This window comes from Protomyctophum parallelum, assembly GCF_964188405.1.
Source record: "Protomyctophum parallelum genome assembly, chromosome: 12".
Classification (NCBI taxonomy): Eukaryota; Metazoa; Chordata; class Actinopteri; order Myctophiformes; family Myctophidae; genus Protomyctophum; species Protomyctophum parallelum.
This window is the reverse complement of record NC_139712.1, coordinates 34,169,008-34,194,980: the sequence shown is the minus strand read 5'-3', so window position 1 is coordinate 34,194,980 and position 25,973 is coordinate 34,169,008. Positions and strand designations below refer to the sequence as shown.

Below are 25,973 nucleotides of genomic sequence, written 5' to 3'. Positions count from 1 at the left end.
GCTTTGTCAGCACAGAGTGGAGCCACCTCCCTTCAGCATCACTACCAGACTACATGACCACGGAACCACAAGACCACCACACCACCGAACCACAACACTACCACACCACCGAACCACAACAGTATACCACACCACCGAACCACAACACTATACCACACCACCGAACCACAACACTACCACACCACCGAACCACAACACTACCACACCACCGAACCACAACACTACCACACCACCGAACCACAACACTACCACACCACCGAACCACAACACTACCACACCACCGAACCACAACACTACCACACCACCGAACCACAACACTACCACACCACCGAACCACAACACTACCACACCACCGAACCACAACACTACCACACCACCGAACCACAACACTACCACACCACCGAACCACAACACTACCACACCACCGAACCACTACACTACCACACCACCGAACCACAACACTACCACACCACCGAACCACAACACTACACCACCGAACCACAACACTACCACACCACCGAACCACAACACTACCACACCACCGAACCACAACACTACACCACCGAACCACAACACTACCACACCACCGAACCACAACACTACCACACCACCGAACCACAACACTACCACACCACTGAACCACCAGACTAACAGACCACCAAACCACCAGACTACCAGACCATAAGACTACCAGACCACCGAATAACAGACCGCCAAACCACCAGACAACCGAACCAGAGTTGATTACATTACAAATAAAAACATTACAAAATTTGATAAAATAATTTAACATACTACACTATAACGTTGTGAGTTTGTAGATATACAAACTCACAACATATGATGTGGTTTGCTGTGAGCTTGTAGATTGGCTACAGTCCTCCCTTATAAGGGTCATAGGCACTGAATCCTTTCAGATGGGGGTCCACCCGGCCACTGGCATGCATTAGACACACTCAAACGCACGCATGCACGCACGCACACGCACACACACACACACACACACACACACACACACACACACACACACACACACACACACACACACACACACACACACACAAAGCAGAGTAATAAAGCTCACCCTAGCACAGAAATTAAAGCCAGTCAATGACCCTGTGTGCTGAGCACACATTAAATCATTTTTATACCCAGATCAAACAGCCTACATAATACCCCGCTCTGCACATGTATCCTCCACCACCTGGAGACCAGCAAAAAAAAAAAGAAAAAAAAGAACAACAAATCAAGCATCATATTGGATGTGCCAGATTCATGTCAGGACATGAAACTAATACTAAATATTGTTGCTGTCGGATGGAAAACTTGTATGTCATCAATATTTCAAAAATGTTCTGAAATGGTGAACGTAGCTGATCTACAAGCACACAACGCATCGCGATATAGATCACCTATTTTCAATGTATGTGTGACATTCTTGTATGATGAAGTAGGGCATTAATTTACGGGGAAACATAAAAAAGTTGATATTTGGCGATACAAGGTTTCTCCCCGACAGTGACAAAATGTAGGAAATATGATACAATAACAGTTGCAGGATATTTTTCTATTCCAAAAGGACAAGGCAGAGAGAGAGAGAGAGGAGCGCATTATGAGATATTGGATTGATAGTGCTCCTTCAGTTGAAAATAATAGAACAATAATGTTGCTCCTGGGTTTGCAAATATTGCATTATGATTTTGATGTGCTTTACGGAAGCAGAAGCTGTCGCTGCAGAGGAAATTATGTCAATAAATTAAATAAATAAATATATTATAAATGAAGCCTCGCATTTTTAAGACAAAGGAATGAAAGGAAATCAAGCTGTGGGTGTAAATATACAAGCATCTCCCACGTGTGCACTTGTGGCTCTCAGTGCATGTAGATTTAGAGATACATTATAGACTGTAGCATGCATATAAATGGCGCACACGCGCGCACGCACTCATGCATAACATTTATAAACCTAATTAAAAGATTCATTATAGTATAAATTAATATTTATATAAAAATGATGACGTCCGTCTAGCCCAGGTTCTGTGTGGGCTGCTATGGACTTAACGAGGAAAAGACAGACGCATTACCCTGGGGTAGGCTACCATGTCAGGAGGACAGGACTGCGAACGGGACCACCCACATCAAAAGGTGCGTGGGGTTGACTTCAACAAGACTGACTGTGACTGCAGCTCTGGATAAACGCTGTCCTATAGTTTATACACCCTTATACACCCCGTCTGTGGCAAAAATGTAAGTAAACAGCGCAAGGAACGTGTGGTAGCGGTCCTAGCCGGGCCGATGGAAACATACAGAAACATATGGTAGCGGTCCTAGCCGGGCCGATGGAAACATACAGAAACGTATGGTAGCGGTCCTAGCCGGACCGATGGAAACATACAGAAACGTATGGTAGCGGTCCTAGCCGGGCCGATGGAAACATACAGAAACGTATGGTAGCGGATCTAGCCGGGCCAATGGAAACATACAGAAACGTATGGTAGCGGATCTAGCCGGGCCGATGGAAACATACAGAAACGTATGGTAGCGGTCCTAGCCGGGCCAATGGAAACATACAGAAACGTATGGTAGCGGTCCTAGCCGGGCCAATGGAAACATACAGAAACGTATGGTACCGGTCCTAGCCGGGCTGACAGAAACATACAGAAACGTATGGTAGCGGATCTAGCCGGGCCGACGGAAACGTACAGAAACGTATGGTAGCGGTCCTAACCGGGACAATGGAACCGCCATACAGTACCTCCGTCACAATTTCCCCCTATATATCCAGGTATTATACGGTATAAACTTTCTGTTCCACTTCCGGCAGTGCTGCTGGCTGTAGTGTAGCCGAGTCTCTACAGGCCAATCCTACAGTGTGAGCTGCCGTGAGCCACAGACATATGAAATGATTGATATTCTTTATTAGGAAATGTAACCTCTACCTCTTGAGATGGAGCATCTCGCTTTGGAGGGGGGTCCTAAAGACAGTAGTACAAATTGTACAATATACTACTGTAAACATATCGAAACGGAACATTTAACAAAAACTAAATATCAACCAGACAAGCAAGCAGCCAAAAACACAACAGACAACACAGAATCAGAGTGTTACAATCTAAGCAAGCAAGCACAAAAGATGGTTCATTTGTTCAAAGTCAAATATTACTGTCAGTGTCAATGTCAGTGATGGCATAGGCCTACGGTCGATTTAAAATATATTTAGTTACAGTTATACATATCACAGTTATTATGCTGTGATATGTTATTATATATTTATGAATTATAAATTATGAATTGTTTATAAAGGTCTAATAAAACAACATTTAATAACAGTACAATAAGATGAAATGACATTTTTCTGGCCATCAATCGAGCCCAGCCCAGCCAAAACAAACGTGTCGGTTGTTCTCTTAAACATCTCTTAAACATGTACAGTACAGTACACGCAAGCAGCACACACACACACACACACACACACACCCACCCACACACACACACACACACGTCACTTGGTGAACACCTGACTGAGTCACACTGCGAGTGATGCCTGCCAATCACCTGTCATCCCTCAAACTCAGCAGTGGATTCCTTCAGGCATCGGCTTGTCGGGTCTGGAAGACAGGCGCGACCAGTCGATACAGCTGTTTGGCACTCCGCTCCCTTGTTGAGGCCTAATTGCCAGCACGACAAGCAAATATGTCCCCCTTTCTCTATCTCTCTCTCTCTCCAACCGCCCTGACCGGGAGTCGCTTTTAAAACGCTCCCCCATCCTGACTGCTAGCAGACCATACCATATGTCGATGTGCAGGTGGAAACCTGGTATGTTACTTTTCTTTGTGGAAATTGACAAAAAATTACCTGTGCTCCAATGGATGCAATGTAGTTATTATTCAGTCAAAAGCTCTTATTAATACTTTTCATTGGTGCAATGTTTATCACACAGACAGACATAACCACTTTCACTTAAAAGTATATATTTCTATAAAACAACAATAGCCTACAAACTCACAACAAAACGTGTTGTGAGCTCGGCTGTGTTTCGGCTACTTTTTGTGTGATAATGTAGTATGACAAAGTAGAGAATTTTAATTTGTGTGAATAATTACAAATAAAGTACAACGTTAAAACATGGAGATACAAGGTTTTTGACCGCCAGTCGCCATCCTCACCGACCACACAGCGGACGGGTATTTACATGGCTCTCGGAGCCGCCGTGCGGAGAGCAAACAAGCTCATTTAAAAGTTCACATGCTAATGTGTGACATTTAATCCAAACTTTACACGGCGCAAAAGGACACGCAACAATAGATTTTGATTCCTTTCTTGTCTGTCCGTGAATCTCATCAACGGCCCCCGATTCCTCCATTATGTATGAGACGGAGGAAAAATGGCGGGACACCTTGCGTGGGGGTTGGGGCTTTGGGAAGTTTGGAAACGCATCTCAACAAACTGTAACAAACGTTCTATCTGGTGGAAATTACGTGCGTGTGTGCATGTGTGTGTATGTGTGTGTGTGTGTGTTTGGTCCGACGCATTAACAGTCCGGCAGGCATTAGTCCAACATCCTACCCCAAACTCGGTCCCTAACATAACGCTAACGTCATAGCCATGGGTGAGTCTTAAAGGTGTAGTGAAATGGCTTTTTGGGCATTTTATTTTGAAGTTTCAGCCTCAGACGGCAGGATCTTAGTTTCTGAACCAATCAGAGCGTCGCATCCCTCCAGGCTATGGGGACGTAGGTCCGTCTCATGCACGCACATGCACAGTGGTTTGTTTACAAGTGACAGAGAGACCTGCAGCAAAGCCAGGGGGTTATCTCTAACCTGTACACAACCTATATACATATTTTAGCGTGATGATTATGTTTAAAACGAGTAACACACTGTCATCTTGAATGAGAATAAAAACGGAGGATTTTTCTGTAATCAGTAGCAGCTGTGTTTGGACGGACACGCAGGATTGGGACTCAAACGGGTGAGCTTCATTTTTATTGGCTTTTATTGATGTGTATCTCTACACATCATCACACAGCACGTTTTCCTTTTAAGGAAGTAATTACATTTTTATTTGTATGGACTTTTGAAAACACACACAAATGAGAATTTTCCAATTTTTTTGGCATCCATTGTTAGGTATGCCCATAATGATGACCACGGATATGCTGTGTGAAAAGTGTGTATTTTTCATTTCACTACACCTTTAACCGGCAACGCATGCTGGGAGCCACAGGTGAGTCTTAAGTTATGACCACTTCAGTTCAGTGGTCAGATGGGTGGGCCAGTTCAGTGGTCAGATGAGTGGGCCAGTGAAAGCTTTCCAGATTTTCAACTGGGCCCTGATATGGAAAATCCCAGATGTGAGGAATGTCGACGCAAAAGCTGAAAAGATACACGTTGGACTCAAAAGCAGCTCAAGATAATAATGCAATGATTTGCTTTAGTCCTAATTGGACTTATATTGACTACTATCCACACATTACACACACACGCGCGCATGCACACACGCTCACACACACACACGAGAGGGAGGATACTCATTCATGATTAATATTGTTGACATGCACATATTCCATTTCCCGCTGACTCTCGTTATTTCAAAGTAAAGCGTCATGGAAAAAGAAACAACCTATATTTACTTTGGTTTGAAGGTCTCTGGAGTCAATTAATTAATGGTTTCAACCCGGAGCCCTATAAGAATACTGGTGTCTGACCGTCCATATTAAAGATTGAAACGTAATTAATTTGGTCCCATAAGGCACTGGTTCCCAAACACTGGGTCGGGACCTGTGTGTGTGTGTGTGTGTGTGTGTGTGTGTGTGTGTGTTCTCCAAGTGGCCACTCTACCTCCTGAGCCGCCCACAAGTGTGTACAGTACAGTGTACTGTATATTATTTTATTATGCATACAAAGAGGAACCTCACATACTGCACACACCCACGCATGCACTCAGACACACACACACACACACACACACACTAGTGACTTGTTGACAGCAACAGTGTTGTGTGGGGTGTCATTGAGTGTTGCCTCCACACCTCAGACAGCTGAGCTGCATCTCTCTGCTGCCGAAACTCAAGCATCTGCTCCTGTTGCTGCTGTCGCTCCAACTGCTGCCTGCTGGCAGACACCTGCACACACACACACACACACACACACACACACACACACACACAGACAGAGAGACAGACAGACAGACAGACAGACAGACAGACAGACAGACAGACAGACAGACAGACAGACAGACAGACAGACAGACAGACAGACAGACAGACAGACAGACAGACAGACAGACAGACAGACAGACGATGAGTAGGAAGACACAGAACGAGAAATTAACAATGCAATGCAATAGTATAGTATGTTACATATGAATATAACAATATATAATAATCCAATAATGCTAGTTAAAATAATATACTACCGTTATTACCAAGAGATCAGCTAAATGTCATGTGCATGTGTCCATGCATGTGTTCATAAGAAATTAGTTGGGGAATAAAATGGGGGGTGACAGGTTCACACACTCTCACTCCATCTCTTTCCCTTTCTATCTCCTTCTCTTGCTCACGCACGCACGCATGCACGCACGCACGGATCGACCAGGGACAGGCCAGGGATGAGCACACCCCATCTGATCTGTGGTCCGTTCATTCATTATACCCCTGCTCTCCCCTATTGATTTCAGCTTAAGTAATGAGAAAGCTTATCCAAAAATCTTTAGCATTTGGGCTCCAACTTAAGGGAATCAATGGGGCCATTTCCCATTTTGAACAGCCACACACGCCGAGGATTTTATGCACGCGAAAAACGGGACAAATCCCGATGCTGATAAATCAATGGAGCTTTTTGTCGATGGACAGGCACACGCTCGCACGCCGCGCACGCACACACAAACACGAGTGGGGCGCGGACGGACACACGTGGCTGATAAATGGCATTTTTGAGGCAATTAAAGTGAGCTGTAAACATATGAAGGGCAATCAATTGGTCAGCGAGGTCTATTATCAAGGCTTTAACACTGATTTAGATGGGGCTTTAAAGAGCCAGCGACTCTAAGCGCGTCACACTCACTTATGCAGAACAGCCAAGGCTAGGGACCTCCGCTGAGCTGCTCCTCACACAAAGAGTAACCCATAGAGTCAGCAAATGCATGCACGCACATGCACGCACATGCACACACACACACACACACACACACACACACACACACACACACACACACACACACACACACACGCACACACACATGTATGTGCTTTAACAAGCCTGCTGCACCCTTTAGGGCAGTGGTTCTCAAACAATTTAATATCAGGGCCGCGGGACCCCCATCTGAAAAGATTTTGTGCCAGGGAGCCCTATACAAGATTTGTAAATGAGAAATAAAAATTAATGTTTCGCAGCGCTATATATATATATATATTTTTTTTTTAATAGCCAAAGTACAAAAAAGGGTTAAATTGGTTAAAGTGATTGTGATGCTTTTACTAGGGACCCCCTGGAACGCCTTCAATGACCCCTGGGGGGTCCCCAGACACCACTTTGTGAACCACTGCCTTAGACTCAAGGAATTAGTCGGAAATCTTCAAGTGGTACTAAAGCAAACAGCCAATAGCTGACACTGTAAAATAAAAAGTATATACAGTATCCGCCTCCCAATGCCTTTACATGGACACTACACTGTTTGTCACATCTGCTATTTACACATGGCAGGTTTGAGAACAATTTGCATCCAATTTGTGATCTAAGCTTTAACATGTTCCTTTTACAGCTAGTATCAAGTATTTTGAAAAAAACAACAATGATAGCTTGGCCAACTATGTGTGTTCACTTAGCCAACGGCATTTTCAATGAATTTAATCACAGTTGCTCTCTATAATTAATTCAAAGAATTGCATTTCCATCTAAGTTTTTTAAAAGGAGGGAGAGGAGGCTGGACAATTGTATTTCAGTGGAGGTAGACAGGCTTGTTAAGGAGAGAGAGAGCTCCATCCAGCCTCCAGGCTCTTCCCCCTGCTGTTTCCACTTTGCTAAAGGTGAGACGTGCGCGTTAGCAAAAGCCAACCTACAGACAACATTTCCCTGAGGTAATTGGTTCCACATTAATATTCATTTGATTCTGATTTCGGCGTCTGGTGACAAGCCTCTTCTCACTTTGATGCTCTGTGCCTGGTTCCCTCTTGTCTGCCACACACTGACACCCCCCCCCCCCCCCCCCCCTCCAAAAAAAGAAAAAAATGTGTTCAGACAAACACATACACACAATCAGACGCTTTCTCCTTCTGATGTCTTTGAAATAGCACAATGATAAGGGGGGGAAAATACTTCTCTCTCTCTGAGCATTTTGTCATTGTTGTCTCTGCAACATGTAACTGCCCGGATCTTTTGTCCTAGTATTTACAACACCTTTGATCTTGTGCATGTGTGCGTGCGTGCGTGCGTGCGTGCATGCATTCATGTGATCATGTGTACTTGTATTTTACTAATACAAGTTTGACTAATACAAATTTGACAAAGACATTGTGAGGATAATTATCTTGGTTATGGTTAAAGAATATTTATGCAATTAGGAAAATATTCAGGATGGGGTTAGGTTATAGGATTAGACATTTAGAGGTTAGGCGTAGTAGGAGTTACGCCTGACGCATAGTTGTGTGCCAGTATCATGCACCAAAAATAGCTGATCTACAAGCTCACAACGTGGCACAGGGCGACGCATTGTGAGGCGCCATTTTTAGCTTTAAGGATAATGGTAAAAAAATGGCCAAAACATGTAAAAATCATAAAATTGGCAACCTAAACTACCGAAGGCCTCACCGATAGAATAGTATAACATACCATACATAGAATTAACTGGAATATTATAACATACTGTACACTGAAATAATTGGAATTAAAATAGTGTACACTTTCAGAATTGGAATGAGATATCATCCTGTAAAGAACTGCTAGACAGACAGAGGCAGAACAAAACCAAAACAAACCGATGCTACGTACAGCATCTATCTGTCTCTCTCTCTGTCTTCCTTTCATAATTAACCCATTTTGGACTGAGGTCGATTAAAAAAAGGCTTCTAAATGAAAAACCCATGTTTCTATGTCAGTGGTGCTGAAGCTTTTTCATGTCAAGGACCCCCAGAATTATCTATATTGGGCCACGGACCCCCATCTCAAAATATGTAGTTCCAGGGTCCCCCAGAAGCCAATATTTTAGTTAAAAATGTTTGCTCGGAAATATGTAGATCGGCTATTTTTCAATAGCTAAAGCATAACACAATGCTAACACCAAAAGGGGATCCCGCCCAAAATGGATTAAGACAGACTAATTGTGATCCATTGTGAGTGTTGCCGTAATGTTGCTGCATACATTATGCATAGAGAGCCCACTCAGCCCAAGCTGGCGGGTGTGAGCTTCGAACGAACCAGGGCCTGTTTGGAGTCATTAGGATTCAGTTTGTTAGCACACACATGGCACGGTGAGGAAGGGGAGGGGAGGGGGGGTGTTCAGGGTGTGTGTGTGTGTGTGTGTGTGTGTGTGTGTGTGTGTGTGTGTGTGTGTGTGGGGTGGGGTAGGGGGGTTGGACTGATGAAATATTGAGGCTGAGCAAGGCAGCTGCAGATGCTGGCTGTCATAGTGTGAGAGAACGAATGTTATGACAAGAGTGTTTAAACATTCATGTGGAGGAGGAGAGTTTAGGAGGGCTTTTCATTAACACCAATATGTCTTCGTCTCTCTCCACTCTGTGCAGACGTACACTCACTGCTGGGGGAGGCATGACAACAAGAGGGAGGGAGGGAGGGAGGGGGGAATTAACATGATGTTGGAGACGAAAGTGTCACACGTATACACTCACACTCACAGCGCTCCTGTGTAAAACACTCTTGAAGCAGTCTTGCCAGGTTTTGCAACAGAGACAAGTGGCCAGATCTATGCGAACAAACAAGCCCAAGACACACACACACACACACACACACATGGTCGGTCCCCAGCAAATATGCCAACAAAATAAGTTTTACCACTTGAACCCGATGTACTGTACATTGGATATTTGAAAATCCACACGCTCTCAAGGACGACCTCACCACTTTTCAACCTTTCTTCATAGGTTAATTATTCCCCTAATGTTCATGATAAAATAGCACTTTTTCGTACTTTCTCAGAGGAGGGCTGTCTGTGGGCAGATCAGAAAGCCATTTTCCAGTGACATCATCGTTAGGCAGACGTTTTTGGAACAATTAAAACGAAAAGATATATTTAGATTTTTATTATCGCAAGAACGATGGCTTCCATTATTACATGGTAACTTTTCAGGAATAGAGTTGGCTTCCCCCATCGACGATGTCACTGGAAGACAACATTTTGGGGGGTCCCTGACTAAGGAATGTGTACATGTCTGGTTGTTGTGAGGTTTGAAGTCCACATACCGTACAGTACTGCATCATACGGAGCTTATTATGTGATAGGCTGGCCTGGACATCATGCCCACCATGTGCAATATGTCCAAACACCCACCGCTGTGCTGCTGTTAGCTGAGGGCTCATCTATAAGCTTTCAGTAGATTTACTGTGATGAAAAGCGAGTGACATTCACAGGTTGGCTGGCAACAGAACTTCAAATCATCAGGTGGCTTTATTAGGGGCTGTGTGTCCACAGAGAAATATATGGCCTTTTGAGCTGAGGAGTGCTTTGGATATCATGTGCATAGCGCGCACACACACACACACACACACACACACACACACACAGCGTGATGCCTGCACTGTTCCAACCTATCAACCATTGAAGCGCTCACTTCTCAAGTAGAAGTGGTTCTCAACCTATGGGTTGCGAACCACTTCCCAGGGGGGGTCCACAAAATGAACCCTCATTTTGATAGGTTGGAATTAGGGGTGTAACGATACTAGGGCTGACCTCGATTAGTCGAATAGTCGACTAATCGATCGGAAAGGGGCTCAGTCGACTGACCACCTCTTAGTCGACTGAGCAAAAAAAGAAAAAAGAAATTGCCCCAAAAAATTGTATATAAAAATACAATATTTACAAAAATATACAACAATATTGTATTATTCCACTAGGTCTGTGGGGGACATAAACACATTTGAACATTCTGACTGTTCAAATCTCCAATGTGCATGTGGAGTGTGTCTGCCTGTGTGGCAATGTCCCACTGCCTGTGACTTGAATCGCACAGTGCGCTGGCCTGATAGACTCCAGAATCTCAATCTCACCTGCTGTGCTCAATCTGGCTAATGACAAGCCTCTCAGTTGTTCACAAAAAAAAAAGAAAAAAAAAGGGGGGGGGGGGGGGGTTTTCGCACTGTGCGATTCAAGTCACAGGCAGTGAGTGGCACATTGCCACACAGGCAGACACACTCCACATGCACATTGGAGATTTGAACAGTCAGAATGTTCAAATGTGTTTATGTCCCCCACAGACCTAGTGGAATAATACAATATTTTTGTATATTTCTGTAAATATTTTTTTTTTTGTAAATTATATAATTCTATTTTTCTTTTTCTTTTTTTGCTCAGTCGACTATTAGTCGACTAACAGCAAATGTATTCATCTATCAGTCGACTATACAAATCCTTAGTCGGGGACAGCCCTAAACGATACACAGCGATACATGGTTGACGTTTGTTGGCTCATTAAGGCGATACGATACAATTCAATGTTTTGATTAAAGGTATATTCAGTGATTTCACTTAATTCAAATATCACTTATTTTTTTGTTTTGTTGTGATAATCCTCCCTACTATAGAGTGTGCTGGCCATATAAGGAGTTCCTCCCTGTCCCCAGTTAACCCCTGGGGGTCAAAAAACCTTAGGTTTCGTTTTTGACTCTCTATCCTGATTGGACGAAAGGCTGGGTCCCACAGCCAAAAACGAAGACTAAGGTTTTTTGAGTGAAATCACTGAATATACCTTTAACTGAAAATGGAGGACGCTGATGTAAAGAAGTCCTAGTGCTATTTTCTGGATTTATCCTCTTAGCAGTTTTTGTATTGACCTGTACCTTCTTTGAACTGTAACCATTCTGCAATCTGTTATTACAATTTTGAATCAATAAATCAAGTAACCTTTTGAATACTTACAATGAAAAAAAGAAAGAAAAGTACATTACTGCATCAATAGTAATCAACAAACTATACAAAAATTAATTGTCCAAATTGTAAAAATAATGATATAAGCAAGAGTCAATATTTTTTTAAATAGCCCCTTATACCCCCTTCAACAAATTATGTTATCGTATGACCTTCATCTGTCTGTCCATTAACATTGTCTTGTCAGTGCTCTACTACAGCCTTCATTTGGGCTTTGAATGGAATGAAAAATGATACACAGGGGTTCAGTACCAAGATAGCTTGAAGAAGTTGTTGTGTTTCAGCATTCTGCACCCAAGATCAAGGTTATTGTGACGTTATTTGATAGGTGTATAATGGTACAGTATATTGAAGGTAGGAGTTTGAAAACAGCTCTCCATGAATTTAACATACCGTTTTGTTGTTTACATACAATCTTAGCGAAGAGGACAAATGTGACTAGATCTATATTAACAGCATTGGAATCAATATTTGTAGTGGCAATGAACTTATGAACTTGCATAAGCGTACGCAAGGGGGGGTAAAAAGGGCATCAACTGCCCTTAACATAAGTGGCTTTGACTTGCAAAGTGTGTTTGCATAACATGAGCTTCGGCTAATGTCATAAATGGCTTTAAATGCAGCAGGGACATTAAAATATGCACAGTCATCCATTTCCCTTATACGTCTTCATGGTAACATTTTGAATTAATCTAGTTTTCACTGGGGGCGGCAACTCCACTTTGATATTCTAACATTGCGTACGAGTGTGTGTGTGTGTGTGTGTGTGTGTGTGTGTGTGTGTGTGTTTAAATCAGTTAATAAGCAAAAGGACGAGGAGTAGATGCCTCAGCAGAAATGAGCTAATATTTGCATGTCATGTCACCCCTTGCAGAAGACCTACGGTAAAGACACTATGCTAGCGCCCAATATTTGGTCTTCTCATTATGGAAGTGCCAGCTGCACATGTTTAAGCCATTTTGGCCTGACGTCGAAATAAATAAAAAGTCGTCTGAAAGAATATATATTCAAAGATTTGTGCCACATTTCCACGATTTTTCAAAAATAGCAGATCTACAAGCTCATAGCGCGCCACCGAGTGGCGCGCTATGAGCTTGTAGATCTGCTGTTTTTCAATAGCTAGAGTATAACATGAGGCTTAGTTAAAACACCAAAACGGGTCTCCGTTCAGAATGGGTTAAGCCACACAATTCCGCTCCCTACACCGGCTTCCATTAGTGCATTAGCAAGAGGTGGCGTGACCTATAATGCTAATCTTAAGTGGAGGTAGAGCAGAGAAGAAAAATGTAACCTTATCTTAGGTACTGTAGGGCCAAGGATTATGTATCCACCTCTCTATCCTAGGCGCACACACACACACACACACACACACACAAAACACGGAGGCTAATTCAGTGATGGATAAATAGATGAAATGCATTAAACCAAGCTAATTATTAATGATCTATAATTAATGATAATTAGTCAACTTCTTTAACTTCTCTTTGCTCTCTTTGTTTGAAACATTTATTTATTTATTTTTGTTTTCAAATGGGGTATAGGCAATATAAGCCTTGGATTCAGCCTACATCATTTCCCAAATGAAATATCTAGTGAGTATGCGTGTGGTTCTTCTCAACACCCTATCAACTGTGAACATAGATATTCCGTGCATAGATGTGCCACGCAATGGTAGGCCTGAGGCCTGGTATGGTAGGCCTAAGGCCTATGGTAGGTCCTGAGGCCTACCATACCGGCCTGACCGGTCAATAAAATAATCCTGAATTAACTTAACTTTGACTGCACAATAGCCTCCCATTTAACCTCTTTGTCTAGGCCTATAACCCACAATCAAATGTTATTCAATTAAATTCACTTGCACAATGGGACAGTAGTGTTTTCATATAATTATATTTATAATATAATTTAATTTAATATTTGGACTGCTGGACAGCTGACAGTAGGCTCTCTACACTCTTTATTTATACAGGTTTGCTTCTAAATGTATTCATGCAGGAGGCCTTACTGTATGTGCGCAATGAGGACAGGTATGGCTGTGCTCTAGTCTAGGTTGTCTATTTCTATGTTGTTGTGTGTGACAGTGTTTCTCAAAAAAGGACATAATGTCTGATTGGCTGCCATGCAGCCAGTTAGGCCGCTCACAGGCTTCTGTGTGCGGCCTAGAGGGGTGTGTTCAGGCTACGTGCAACACAAAATGTATTTGGAAAACCCAGCCCTTATGTTTAGCTAAATGGACCGCAATAAATAAACTACTACTACTACTACTAATAAACTACTACTATTTTGAGGAAAGAAAGGAAGAAGGATTAGCATTAACCCATTTAGGCCTGACCTCAAAATTAAAAAAAAAAACTTCTAAATCCTCCAGTTTTCTGGAATAAATATTTTCACGATTTTTCAAAAATAGCAGACCTACAAGCTCGTAGCGCGCCACTCGGTCCAGAGCTTGCAGTTCCCAGCCATGATTGATAACCACTTTTACAAAAATAAACGATAGGTGCGACTACTGTGAGCTTCAGTAGATTGACATTTTTTGCCGTTCACAAATTCACAAATAAAATAATAAATACATATTTTCTGTGAAACAAAATGCCGTATCACATTTAGAACAAACAGGCTGACAGTAGTTTAAAGCAAGTTATTATTGTGTGGACCATGTTTAACATTTTGGACTTCCTCCAAACAGACAAGTCCTCACTGTGAACTTTGATTTATTGATTGAATGAATACTTAGTCAGAAATGTAAACAGCATGACGTACAGTCAGTTAAGGCTAAAAGGATAACACAAAAAAGTCCTAGTGACTTGTTTCAATATTGTGCTCCAATGTATTGTGCTCTCAATTAATCAGCATAGCATAAAAAATAACACAATTATAGGCCTACATCATGTCATCAACAGATATAAAACATTATATGTACAAAGGAAAAAAGAGACACACACACAGGTCGGCAGTGAATATCACCTCCTTTCTATGGGAGGGTCCCGGACCCCAGGTTGGGAAACACTGAAATAGGATACAGAAACAATATTTCAGAGGATGAACCTCAGCCACCACACAATAAAACTCTCATCCTCCTCATTGCAAATCATCACGCCAGGCCTTTGGTCTTAATTACAGTGGTCCCGCTGTCACCAATACAAAACAAGCCAGAAGCAAAGAGAAGCCATGGCGTATCAACACCAATACTCATCTACAAACTACAGCCACAAGCAATGACAAATTGTACAGCTGAATGCTATAGACCTGCACATATTTAGGCATGCGTGCATTCACGCACGTACTGTATGCATGCATATATACAACGTCGTACTGTGATGCGCTGTGAGCTTGTATGTAGGCACTTCTGTTTTGGTTATTTTTGGAAATCTTTTAAATCAGAATCACTTTTATTGTCACATCACAGCCACATCAGGTGTAAAAAATATAGGTATCTACATATTTACAATTAACATATTCATCCGGTAAACAGTATGTACATGAGGTTAGACATATGGTGTAACACAAAGACTTCCACTGTACCAAGACACAGATACACATACTTCCCACAGATCACAATCACCCAAAACATGACATGACATGAAAACATGACTAATGACAAAAAACTCCCATATCTGCTGGGCGAAGTACAACAAACTGCAAACACAGCGGCACGATTTGTGAGCTGCTGTGATAGAAGGATATCAAAAGGAACACAAACACCTTAAAGACTACAAATGAATCATTGTGGGTATTCCTGCACCGATCTGCATCGAGCGACCTCGGTACAAATTGTGCATACATTTTGCTTTGATCGTATTGTTCCACTTTTTGCTTTGGCAATATAAACGTATGTTTTCTCATACCAATGAAGCCCTTTGACTTGAAATTTAATTGAATTGAAATGTTATTGAGGATAGCAGCGCCGCGGCCTTGTACATGAGATGAAAGTATCAGCATGTGCCACGTTCAACTACATAGTCCACAAAAGGTTAGGTATAGTCCACCAGGAAACGCAGAAGTCCAAGGCCAGCCTTGTGACAGGCGATGGATAGTTTTTAAACGTTTTTTGGCCTATTATAATGACATGCCCCAAAATAGGGACGCCAGCCATAATGTGGTTAATTAAAGGACAGTGTTAAAGTAGCCAGATTTTGGGGTTTGTGCTTCACTCTGCTGTTTGGCAGAGTTCCTGTAACACATGTCGTCGCTCTCTCTCTCTCTGTCTCTCTCTGTCTCTCTTCCCTGAGTCTGCTCCGTCATGCACATGCAAACACAACAAAGACAATGTTGTGCAGGGGGTCTCTTCCTCCTCGACTCTGTCCTCGCCGTTCATTAGCAGCAACGAGGTTCAAAGGAAACAAGGCTGGGTTCTGTCTTTTTCTCTCACTCACTCTCTCTCTCTCTCTCCCACAGACACTCTCTCTGTGTGTGTCAGTCCAAAGTCATTCGTTCTTGGGTCACGCACACATTTTCTCTCTCTTTCTTTAGGTGCTCAAAACATTTCTCTCTCTTCTGAATCAGTCTCTCTCTCTCTCTCTGTTCTCTAAACACAGTCTGTTCCATATGGCCCGGATAATGAGTGGCGAGTCTGAACGAAAGGAAACACAGCTCACTATTAGGCGGGGGAATGTCGTTTGACGGTTTTAAATAAACGGAGAGAGAACCCCGGGCCAAATTGCATCTCCAAGGACATAAACTAATGGAACAGGCAGACTTACTCTGAGCAAATATACACTCTGTTTAAACTGACATAATACTTGTGCAAAAACATGTGTAGTGGACCTACGCATGGCGCGGGGGCAGGCGGGCACGCATGAATGCACATACAGTACTGTAGCCTACTAGAATTTCGCGGCCGCTCAACCCAGAGTTACTTTGCCGCGCACTATGGGAAGAAGGAAATTGCGGGAGTTGACTCCACATGTAGTAACGGATGGGTTATTAGTTATTATTATGTGTCCTTATTAGTGTAGTGTAGTGTAGTCAACACGTTATGGCTCATACACACTGCCCGGTATTTGCTCCGATTATGCTGTCGGGGAGCATTTTTGGCGCTGGCCGAGATCGTGATCTACCTTTTGGGCACCGCTTAACTCAACCTTTTTTGTCCCAGGGCACACTTTTCATAGCCTAAAAATCTGTGGGCACACCTAGATATACGGTTTGTGTACACTGTATATATACCGGTGTGTATATATAGTGAATATATATATAATATATAATATATATATAATATATATATATATAAAAATATATATATATATATAGAATATTAGTGGTCCATGACATGAAAATGTTTGAGAACCACTGCTCTAAAACAACATTGGACAATGATGTTTGACAGTCAGCAATATTGTTGCTTATTCTAGATTTTTTTTCTGACTTTTTCGGATTTTCTGACTTGATCTGGCCTGTTAATATTTTCATAGACCTGGTTGCTTGTTTCCCTCTCAGTCAATGTGGCAACCCTGGTCAATGCCGTGTTGACTGTTCTGTATGATGATTTAGCTTAGCACACAACAGCTAGGAGGATGCAGCAGGCTGATGCGGTCATGTTTAACAGTATTTTGCGCAATTTATGTCCCCTAATTTATGGATATGGACTTATGGCTCCTCTTTCTTTAGTAGAAGTAGAAATTTAACGTGTTGCTGACTGTTAACCTCCCTCTCACACGCGCGCGCACACACACACACACACACACACACACACACAGCTGACGTCCTCTCCCACCGGCGTCAGCTGTTCATTTATCTCCTTATTCATACACGCTTTGAGCTGAGAGAAGCTATAAAGCGCCTTTTAAATATGACAATGCTGTATATATATCAGCTGCACAGTTCAGGCAAGTGTCTGTGGCATATTTAACTGTAACAAAATAGGTTTGACAGCTTAAATCCGCGCAGCAGTGTTGTGTGTGTGTGTGGGACACGGGGTAGTGTTGTGTGTGTGTGTGCGTGCAATCAGAAGTACTGGCAGTAGCGAAATAACAAACGCGATCTGTCTAATCGTAGTAGTTAGGTACAAACCAAGTCGTTTATAAGAACAATGTTAATGTAACTAAGACATTCGCTGAGCGAGCTATATTTTAAATTCAGAGATTTAGAAGGAATAATCTAAATGGTGAGGCGACTATCCGTGAGGTAAGGTTTCTCTGCGGAGTGCGGAGACGCCGTAGAGGGAGATCCATAGGGGAGATCACATTACAGCAGCCAAAGAGGGAGGGGGGTGGGGGGGGGTTGCGAACTGTTTTCATGCGCACATCTTTTCATTGGCTAGTTTGCTTTGCGCACATCTTTTCATTGGCTAGTTCGCTTGCGCCATGTGACATCTTTTATGGGCACATCTTTTCATTGGCTAGTGGCACATCTTTTCATTGGCTAGTGGCACATCTTTTCATTGGCTTTGCGCACATCTTTTTCGCACGTGACAACTTTAGACTTGTTAATATAGATAGGAGAGCCTGGCCCATATATGGCTTTGGACAATATATCCACCATTATTTGACTATTGTGACGACATCGTCGGTATAATTTATCAACAATTATGCGATTGACGCGTGCCTGATTTTCAACCACTTTCAACTTGGCTACATTTTCAAACATAAAAAGGCAGACTCACAGCACACTAGAGGTTCAACAGATAATTGAACAAATATAATTAATCGCTTATACAAAATTGTTAATAATAGTTTATAATAAAATAATCGGTTAATTAACAATCCCAATTTTGGGCATGTTATTGCAGGCACAATGTTTCAAAAACATTAGAAATGTCAAAACTAGTATGTAGTCAATCTATGTAGTTCTACAAGCTTGTATGTCAGGCAACAACATATAAAATAGGGATTAAAGTGGATAGATAGACCCTGACGAAGACCTTTTGGTCGAAACGCGTAGGTCCTGTTATTTATTCGCCTTGCTCATCATCAAATAAACTATTTAATTTTTCACCAAAGACGGAGTGCCTTGGATTCTTTTCTTTTCAAGTCTGCAATTTACACTTTGACAAGCAGTACAACTTGGAGGAAGGATACCTTTTGTCTATAGGGATGAAAGTGGTTTTGATATATCAAAAACATATTAAAAATGCGCTTCTCAATTATTCAATTAATCAAAAAAGCAGCATTTATTTCTTTAGCATCAAAAAGCCCATGACTTCCCATCAAACACAAAACAAAAACACCATGGACAAACTGTGAATGCTATAGCCTGTCACTGAAAACTAATTAACGTGCTGTTGTTGTTTTATTATTATTATTATTTTTAAGCGTCTCCGATATGCTCTCAGGCGTAGATAAACACACACACGAGTCCTGCCTGGATCGCTCTATGGGGTTAATGGTCTTATCCAAGCTGATTAGCATAAGTAATTAGCTTGCTTGTTAGGGGATGTGTATATTTATTCAATTAGCACTCTGTGTGTGTGTGTGTGTGTGTGTGCGCGTGTGCGCACATACGTGCTCGTGAGAGCGTGTCCTTGATCGCTGCTACAGGTTCAAATTGGAATGAAGTAAAAGTTAAGCTGCAGGCATTTATCACGGAGCTCTTTGTGTGCGTCGCGTGCGCGTCGCGTGTGCACGGTCCATTTATCATTCATCCATCCCATGCACATAACAGATGCTCACGATCGGATGCTAAACACCCCCCACCCCACCCCTCGCCCCACCCCACCCCTCTCTCCATGCTGTGCCGCGCTGCTGTAGCTCTTAAATTTCGACATCATCATTAGACGTCTGTTGGGTGTAATTAGCGTCGTTAACCAGATGAGCTGAGCGGAGCTGGTGCCAGCCTGTGCCAGTCAGTCACCCCAGGGCTGCACCCCTCTGTCTCCAGTGAGCTTGAGAGCCTATACGTGTACCCATTAGACTGTTCATGTACTGTACATGTACCCGTGTATACCTCAATCAGGATGGACTCACTGGATCATGTTACCACTTAAGCCACTTGTACAACGATTAGTGATTTATGTTATTTATTTATTTATTTGCACAACGAATAATGAATGTCATCTGCTATTTTCTCGATTTAGTTTTTTTTTATTTTTACACGCTATCTCTTACAGTCATGTCTTCAAGACCATATCTGGCCGATATTTTATATTCCATCCTAATTGGCAAAGATTGGCTTTTAAAGTTTGCAGGATTGGCCCGTTTTGAACAAAACGCCTAAAATCATGAATGCAGTGTGCAATTTTACGTGAAATCTTTCAGACTTTCCTACTAGGCTGAGGAATATATCCCACCCTTTTCACAATGGCCTGTTATAGCGCCACCAACAGGTGGATTTTTGCAAAACACACATCCTTTTCACATTGGCCTATTATGCGCCATCAGGAGGCCACAACCTGACCTGCCCTGGTGGAGACCTGTGCCCCGAGGGGCACTTTATCTAGTTGCTACTATTCCTCTTTCTGGAGTGGAATTCAACAATTATTTAAAAGTCTTTGTGTGTGTGAACGTTCGTGGGTGGGGCATGCATTTCCAACTTGCATCGTTCCAAGTAGACCAGTGCCCAATGGGCACCGTTCTAGTACAGATAAATTAAGGATCAACATGTTAAGAACAACAAAAAAACAATCTGTTGACAGCAATCAGTTAAAACAGTTGCATTCAGCTAATTTAGCTATTGAGTAAATTCCTAAAATGGCCAATAGGTACTACTGTATTCAGTTTAAGGTCGCGTTGCAAGACGTTCCAGGAACCTGGTGCCCCAATACTGAGAGCAGTCTTTTCCAGGTCAAATCTGGCACGGGAGAGAAACAATTAATATAGTCAGCTCTATAATCTAGCCTGGCTCAGCCAGCGTGCTTCGTGGTATAGAGGGGCGGGTAGCGCATGGAGCAAGCGTTGGATAATATTGATCAGATGTAATAATATCGTATATAACTACGTGTAGATTTTAAATGTTAAGCCACTACTATGGAAAGGAGAGCACACATACCCGGTGAGCGTGCACACACCGCATGCATACGTGCGCACATGCACACATATTTTCAAAACATAATAAAAAGTAGTTATAAAAAACAACAAAACACTTCACCTTAATTCAGACCTCAGCCACTCATGCCCCCTCCCACTCCCCTCCTTCCATCTCGCCACAACCGCTCCAAATTAATCTGCAAAATATTGATTTGAGGAGCGTTGGACAGGGGAGGGGTGGGCTGTGTGGAGTGTGTTGTGGGGGACTCAGGATTGCGGCTGCATATTAATAGAAGCGGCCTGGCTCTTCCTCTCTCCTCTATACTTTAAGATCCTCATATCTTCATAATTGATTAATGTTCCTTTGTGAAGTGGGGATGAATAATACATTAGTGAGGCCCGTTACACCCTCAGGCTGATGAGAAAATGTTTAATTTCAGTAAATGTAGCACTCTCTCTCTCTCTCCCCCTCTTTCTGTCTCTGGTTGGTGCGTGTGTGTGTGTGTGTGTGTGTGTGTGTGTGTGTGTGTGTGTGTGTGTGTGTGTGTGTGTGTGTGTGTGTGCGCGTGCGTCCGTGCGTGCTCGAATTCTTGGGTGTGCACGCATTTGTTTTTGCTAGCCTTAAGTTGTGAGCCAAAGACAAGATGAGTTCTGTTGATTTGTAGTTTTCTTTGTGTTTTTTTTGTTCTTTTTTGGTGTTTACGTCTCGTCTCGAGGCCAACGTTGAGCAGGACAAACAAAGAGAAGCTTCCAGCACGATCTCACCAACAAACCACTCACAGGCGGAGACGGTTTCTGTGTTATTCCACTAAAGCTTGTTTCCCTGAATAAAACATTATTTAAACCAATCGGTATGGTAGAGTATCTTACAAAATATCTGGTACATATATGGTAGACTAGATAGATGCTAATACTATATAACTAGTACCAACTAGTACCAACAGATTGCATAAGGAAACAAAGTAAAGCTATATCAACTGACCCCAACTGATGTAGTTACATCTGCGACTGTGATATCGCTATGGCTCCTCTCCTCATGTGGTTACCGTACATCTGTAACTGTGTAGTTATAGCTATAGCTTTTTGGCAAATGTTCGCCCCAGCATAGGGGGGGGTTGCGCTAGGGTTCATTCAGTCCAATTCTACGATGCAGAGTACAGGCTGAGCTGTGGTATAGTGGCAGGCTTATAATGACTAGCTGCACTTAAATGCCGCATTTGTAAATGGTGCTTTTTATCCAAAGCTCATTACATAGACTGTGCATTACATTAAACCATTCACACACACACACACACACACACACACACACACACACACATTCATACACCGATGGCGGAGGAAACTATGCAAGGCACCAACCTGCACATTGAGAGCAATTTGGGGTTCAGGAGTCTTGCTCAAGGACCCTTCGACACTAACTCTGGGGGAGCACGGGATCGAACTGGGAACCTCGCCGTATTCCATCTGACCGCTCTACCGGCCACTCTACCCCAATTTACATGTAAGTTGGGATAAGGACTGGTAGGGGCCGTTCAACTGGTGCGGGCCAAACACGGCTCCAGAAGACCTTTACGTGGCCCCTGGAACAGATTCTCCAATGTTAACACAATATATGCCAGACCTGTGATTTCTTGGGATTATTGCTTAAATCCATCCATCCATCTTCAACCGTTTATCCATAGTCGGGTCGTGGGGGCAACAGCTCCACCAGAGATCTCAGGTTTCTTTAATATCATATAATCCAGAATTAATAGTATTCTATTTTCAGTCCGTTGTTTTTAGCATCCATTGCTAGCCTCGGATGGCTCCCATGGTGTGACTTCATCGAATCATCTCGTACACACGCACACGATCTAAAGCATCTTTACATAGTCATTTGCCTAGCCTGTGCATACAAATGGCCCTGTTCCTTGGAAATCACTCAGCGGTCCTGCGACCTGTTTAGAAACTGCACATTATGCAGGAGGCAGCAGGAGGTTGGCGTTATGAAAAAACGAGCACATTTCAGTTTTGAGTGAATGTTGCCCATTACACCAAAAAAATAATTCCCATTCTGCATCCATTAGTCGTTTTAGTTTTTAGTGGATTTTTTCTATCTTCCATCTTCTCCACTTGGAGGTTTTACACAGTATGTTTCATCCCTCCTCAACAGCGTCCTGGGCTCAATGATCGTCTAACTCTCAAATGATGGTTCATGAAAAACATCACAAGAGCTTGCGCTTGGGTGCTCATAAAATAACATAAACAAAAATCTTTCATGTATATGTCTCCACTACTCTTCTCAAGAAGATACTTCCATGCCAGGGACCCATGCACAGAACACACTGAAAAATGAAATATATCTACTTCCTATTTTCTCGATCAAAATGAAAGTCTGTGGACTATAAAAGGACTAGCACAGAGAATATACTATCAAACATCAAAATGCATGAATGCAGTATGAAGCAGGCCCTGATAAGTTACCAAAATGTAAATAATAATGTTGTTCATTGTTGTGTCCTATATAGCACACAACAAATGATCAAACGGTTTGTCACAGTCTTCTGGCCCCCCGACTTCAAGTCATTTAACAATTGTGGCCCCCTGGGTAAGACTGTACATTAAGGTTGGGCCTATAATTCACTATACGCACATTTATAAAGCAATATATTGCATTTATGAAGCCTGCTTATAATGCATTATAGACCCAATTAACCTTATCTTACCGACACGTTTTGAGGTTTTGGATTGGCTATTTCTGATAGTTTTGTGTGAGGCCATTTAGCAGATGCTCTTATCCAGAGCGAGACAGTGTAGTTCCTCAGTAAAAAAAGGATCCCTGATGAACCAAGAACCTAGCGCCAGTCTAACCAATATACCGATCTATCAACACAAAATCAGAAATAAAACATGAGAACAAATGGCCACGGTATATGTCTGCATTGTCATCTTATCTAAAGGTCAAGTGCTAATGGCTGAAGTAAGGCAATTATAAGGCATTCATTTACCAAGAAAACATTCCCGACAGCAACAATTCTACTTAGTTAAACAGACTGCTATGAAGTTTGAAGTGTAACCACATGAACTCTAGGGCCCCTATTCTGGGCATAGAAAATAGACAAACATTTAGTGGATCAGCTATTTTTGATGAAGAGATGTAGCCTAGTGTATAGAGGTGGGAAAAGGAGGGGGACCACGGTCAACAAAGTAGACGGACGTTACCTGATCATTCAAAATGACTGCATCTTCAGCCCTCTTTCTAATGGTTTGTCCACCTCCGGTTTCTTCCTCCGGCTCTCTTCTGTTCACCTATAATGCCACGCCCAAAAATAGGTACAGGTTATTTATTAATTATTTCATTAACCCATTTTGACCTGAGATCAGATTCTAAAAATGTTTTCTACATCCTGACAGTTTTCTGAAAAATCTATGTTTCTGTCAGTTGTTGTCAAAAATAGCAGACCTACAAGCTCGTAGTGCGCCACTCGGTGGCACGCTATGAGCTTGTAGATCTGCTATTTTTCAATAGCTAAAGCATAACATAATGCTAACACCAAAAGGGGTTCCCGCCAAAAATGGGTTAAATGATCGATTATCAATTTATTTATTTTTGTGATAGATTACATTTATTTATTCGATAAAATGTTGCCCCCATAACCCGTGATGATGTATCCCAGGTTTGGAAAAAAACTGTTACACTAATGTTGAGTTGTTGACATGGCATCGTACCATACCATTATGACCATTAATATGACAAAACATTTGATCTACTCGTCTTGTCTGCTTCAAAGATAATGTGACGGTTAAATATGGAACCGCAAGAACACATTTGGATAACATACTGAGAATATGAAGCTTAATGGTAGTTAACAAGGCCTGTGCGGGAGAGAAAAGGGACGGGAAAAAACAGTCAACATCTGGTGCAGAAGGAATAAAACACGCATCCTTGTGTCAAAATATGATTCAGCGAGTCAACTCTGCTTGTTTCCTTAAGCCTCTCTAATCTACACACAAACCACTAATTAGTACCGCTGCAAATGAGTCCACTCATAGGCGCACATAAACAACCAAGTGAACCAGCCAACACACACATAAACAACCAACAAGCCTGGGTTTACCACAAGCACCAAGAGTATGTATGCCTGCGTGTATGTGTGCACATTAAGGAATGTGTGGGCATTAATGCCAGACCCTGTGTGTGTGTGTGTGTGTGTGTGTGTGTGTGTGTGTGTGTGTGTGTGTGTGTGTGTGTGTTTCTTAAACCATAAGCCACAGAAGACAGTAAAACAGCAGTGGGTATAATTTAGTGACACCCTGTTAGGAGGTGTAGGAAGGCCGTAAAAAAAGAAAGGAAAAAAACCTGGCCTTTAATCCTGGCTGGCGACTCGAGTGGACGCCATGTTTGTTACCCAGGGCTGTGAGATAGGCTGCTGGTGTAATTCATCACACACGCCCCGTCTCCCCGTTAAAACCAGGCTGCACGCAGAGCGCTTCCAGCGCCAAAGCAATATCGTAAAAAAGAAGTAAAAAGAAAAAAGACACAGAGGAAACACACTCTGCATCGCAGTGTTTAAACAATAACAAGAATGTTGCACGGTTTTGTCATTGTTCCTGTCGGGTGGAGACCTTGTATGTCCAAAAATGTCATTTTTCAGGATTCAATTGCAAAACATTTAAATTAAATAAGAAATAAAGCAGATCTAAGATATTGCATATTGTCTATTCTTGACACTGTGTGACACTGTATGTATAGTGAAATAGAGGATTCACTTACGAAAATAAATAAATAAGTAATAATAATAATATGAAGGCAAGAGATTTATGCAGGTTTCCAACAGCACTGATTGTGTAAATGCTCCCTCCCTTTTTTATATGATTTAAAGTTGGGATGGAAATATTGTTAGTTTTACTTGTTTACTATGCAATGTCACCTTCACTTTCTTATTATTGGCTGTCACTCTCATGCGATCGGATATACGCACCGGGAATGTGCTC

At 42.3% G+C, this 25,973-nt stretch overlaps 1 protein-coding gene across 1 annotated transcript in view; it reads right to left on the bottom strand.

The window, feature by feature from the left end:
- Nucleotides 1-25,973, bottom strand: part of pmfbp1 (polyamine modulated factor 1 binding protein 1) — a 137,856-nt gene that overhangs the window by 98,478 nt on the left and 13,405 nt on the right. Inside the window, exons 3-4 of the mRNA XM_083777761.1 lie at nucleotides 24,201-24,287; nucleotides 6,032-6,124 (exon numbers count right to left, since the gene is read on the bottom strand). Of these exons, the coding sequence (XP_083633887.1) occupies nucleotides 6,032-6,076 (45 nt within the window). The 5' untranslated portion in view covers nucleotides 6,077-6,124; nucleotides 24,201-24,287. The remainder of the gene's footprint in view (nucleotides 1-6,031; nucleotides 6,125-24,200; nucleotides 24,288-25,973) is intronic.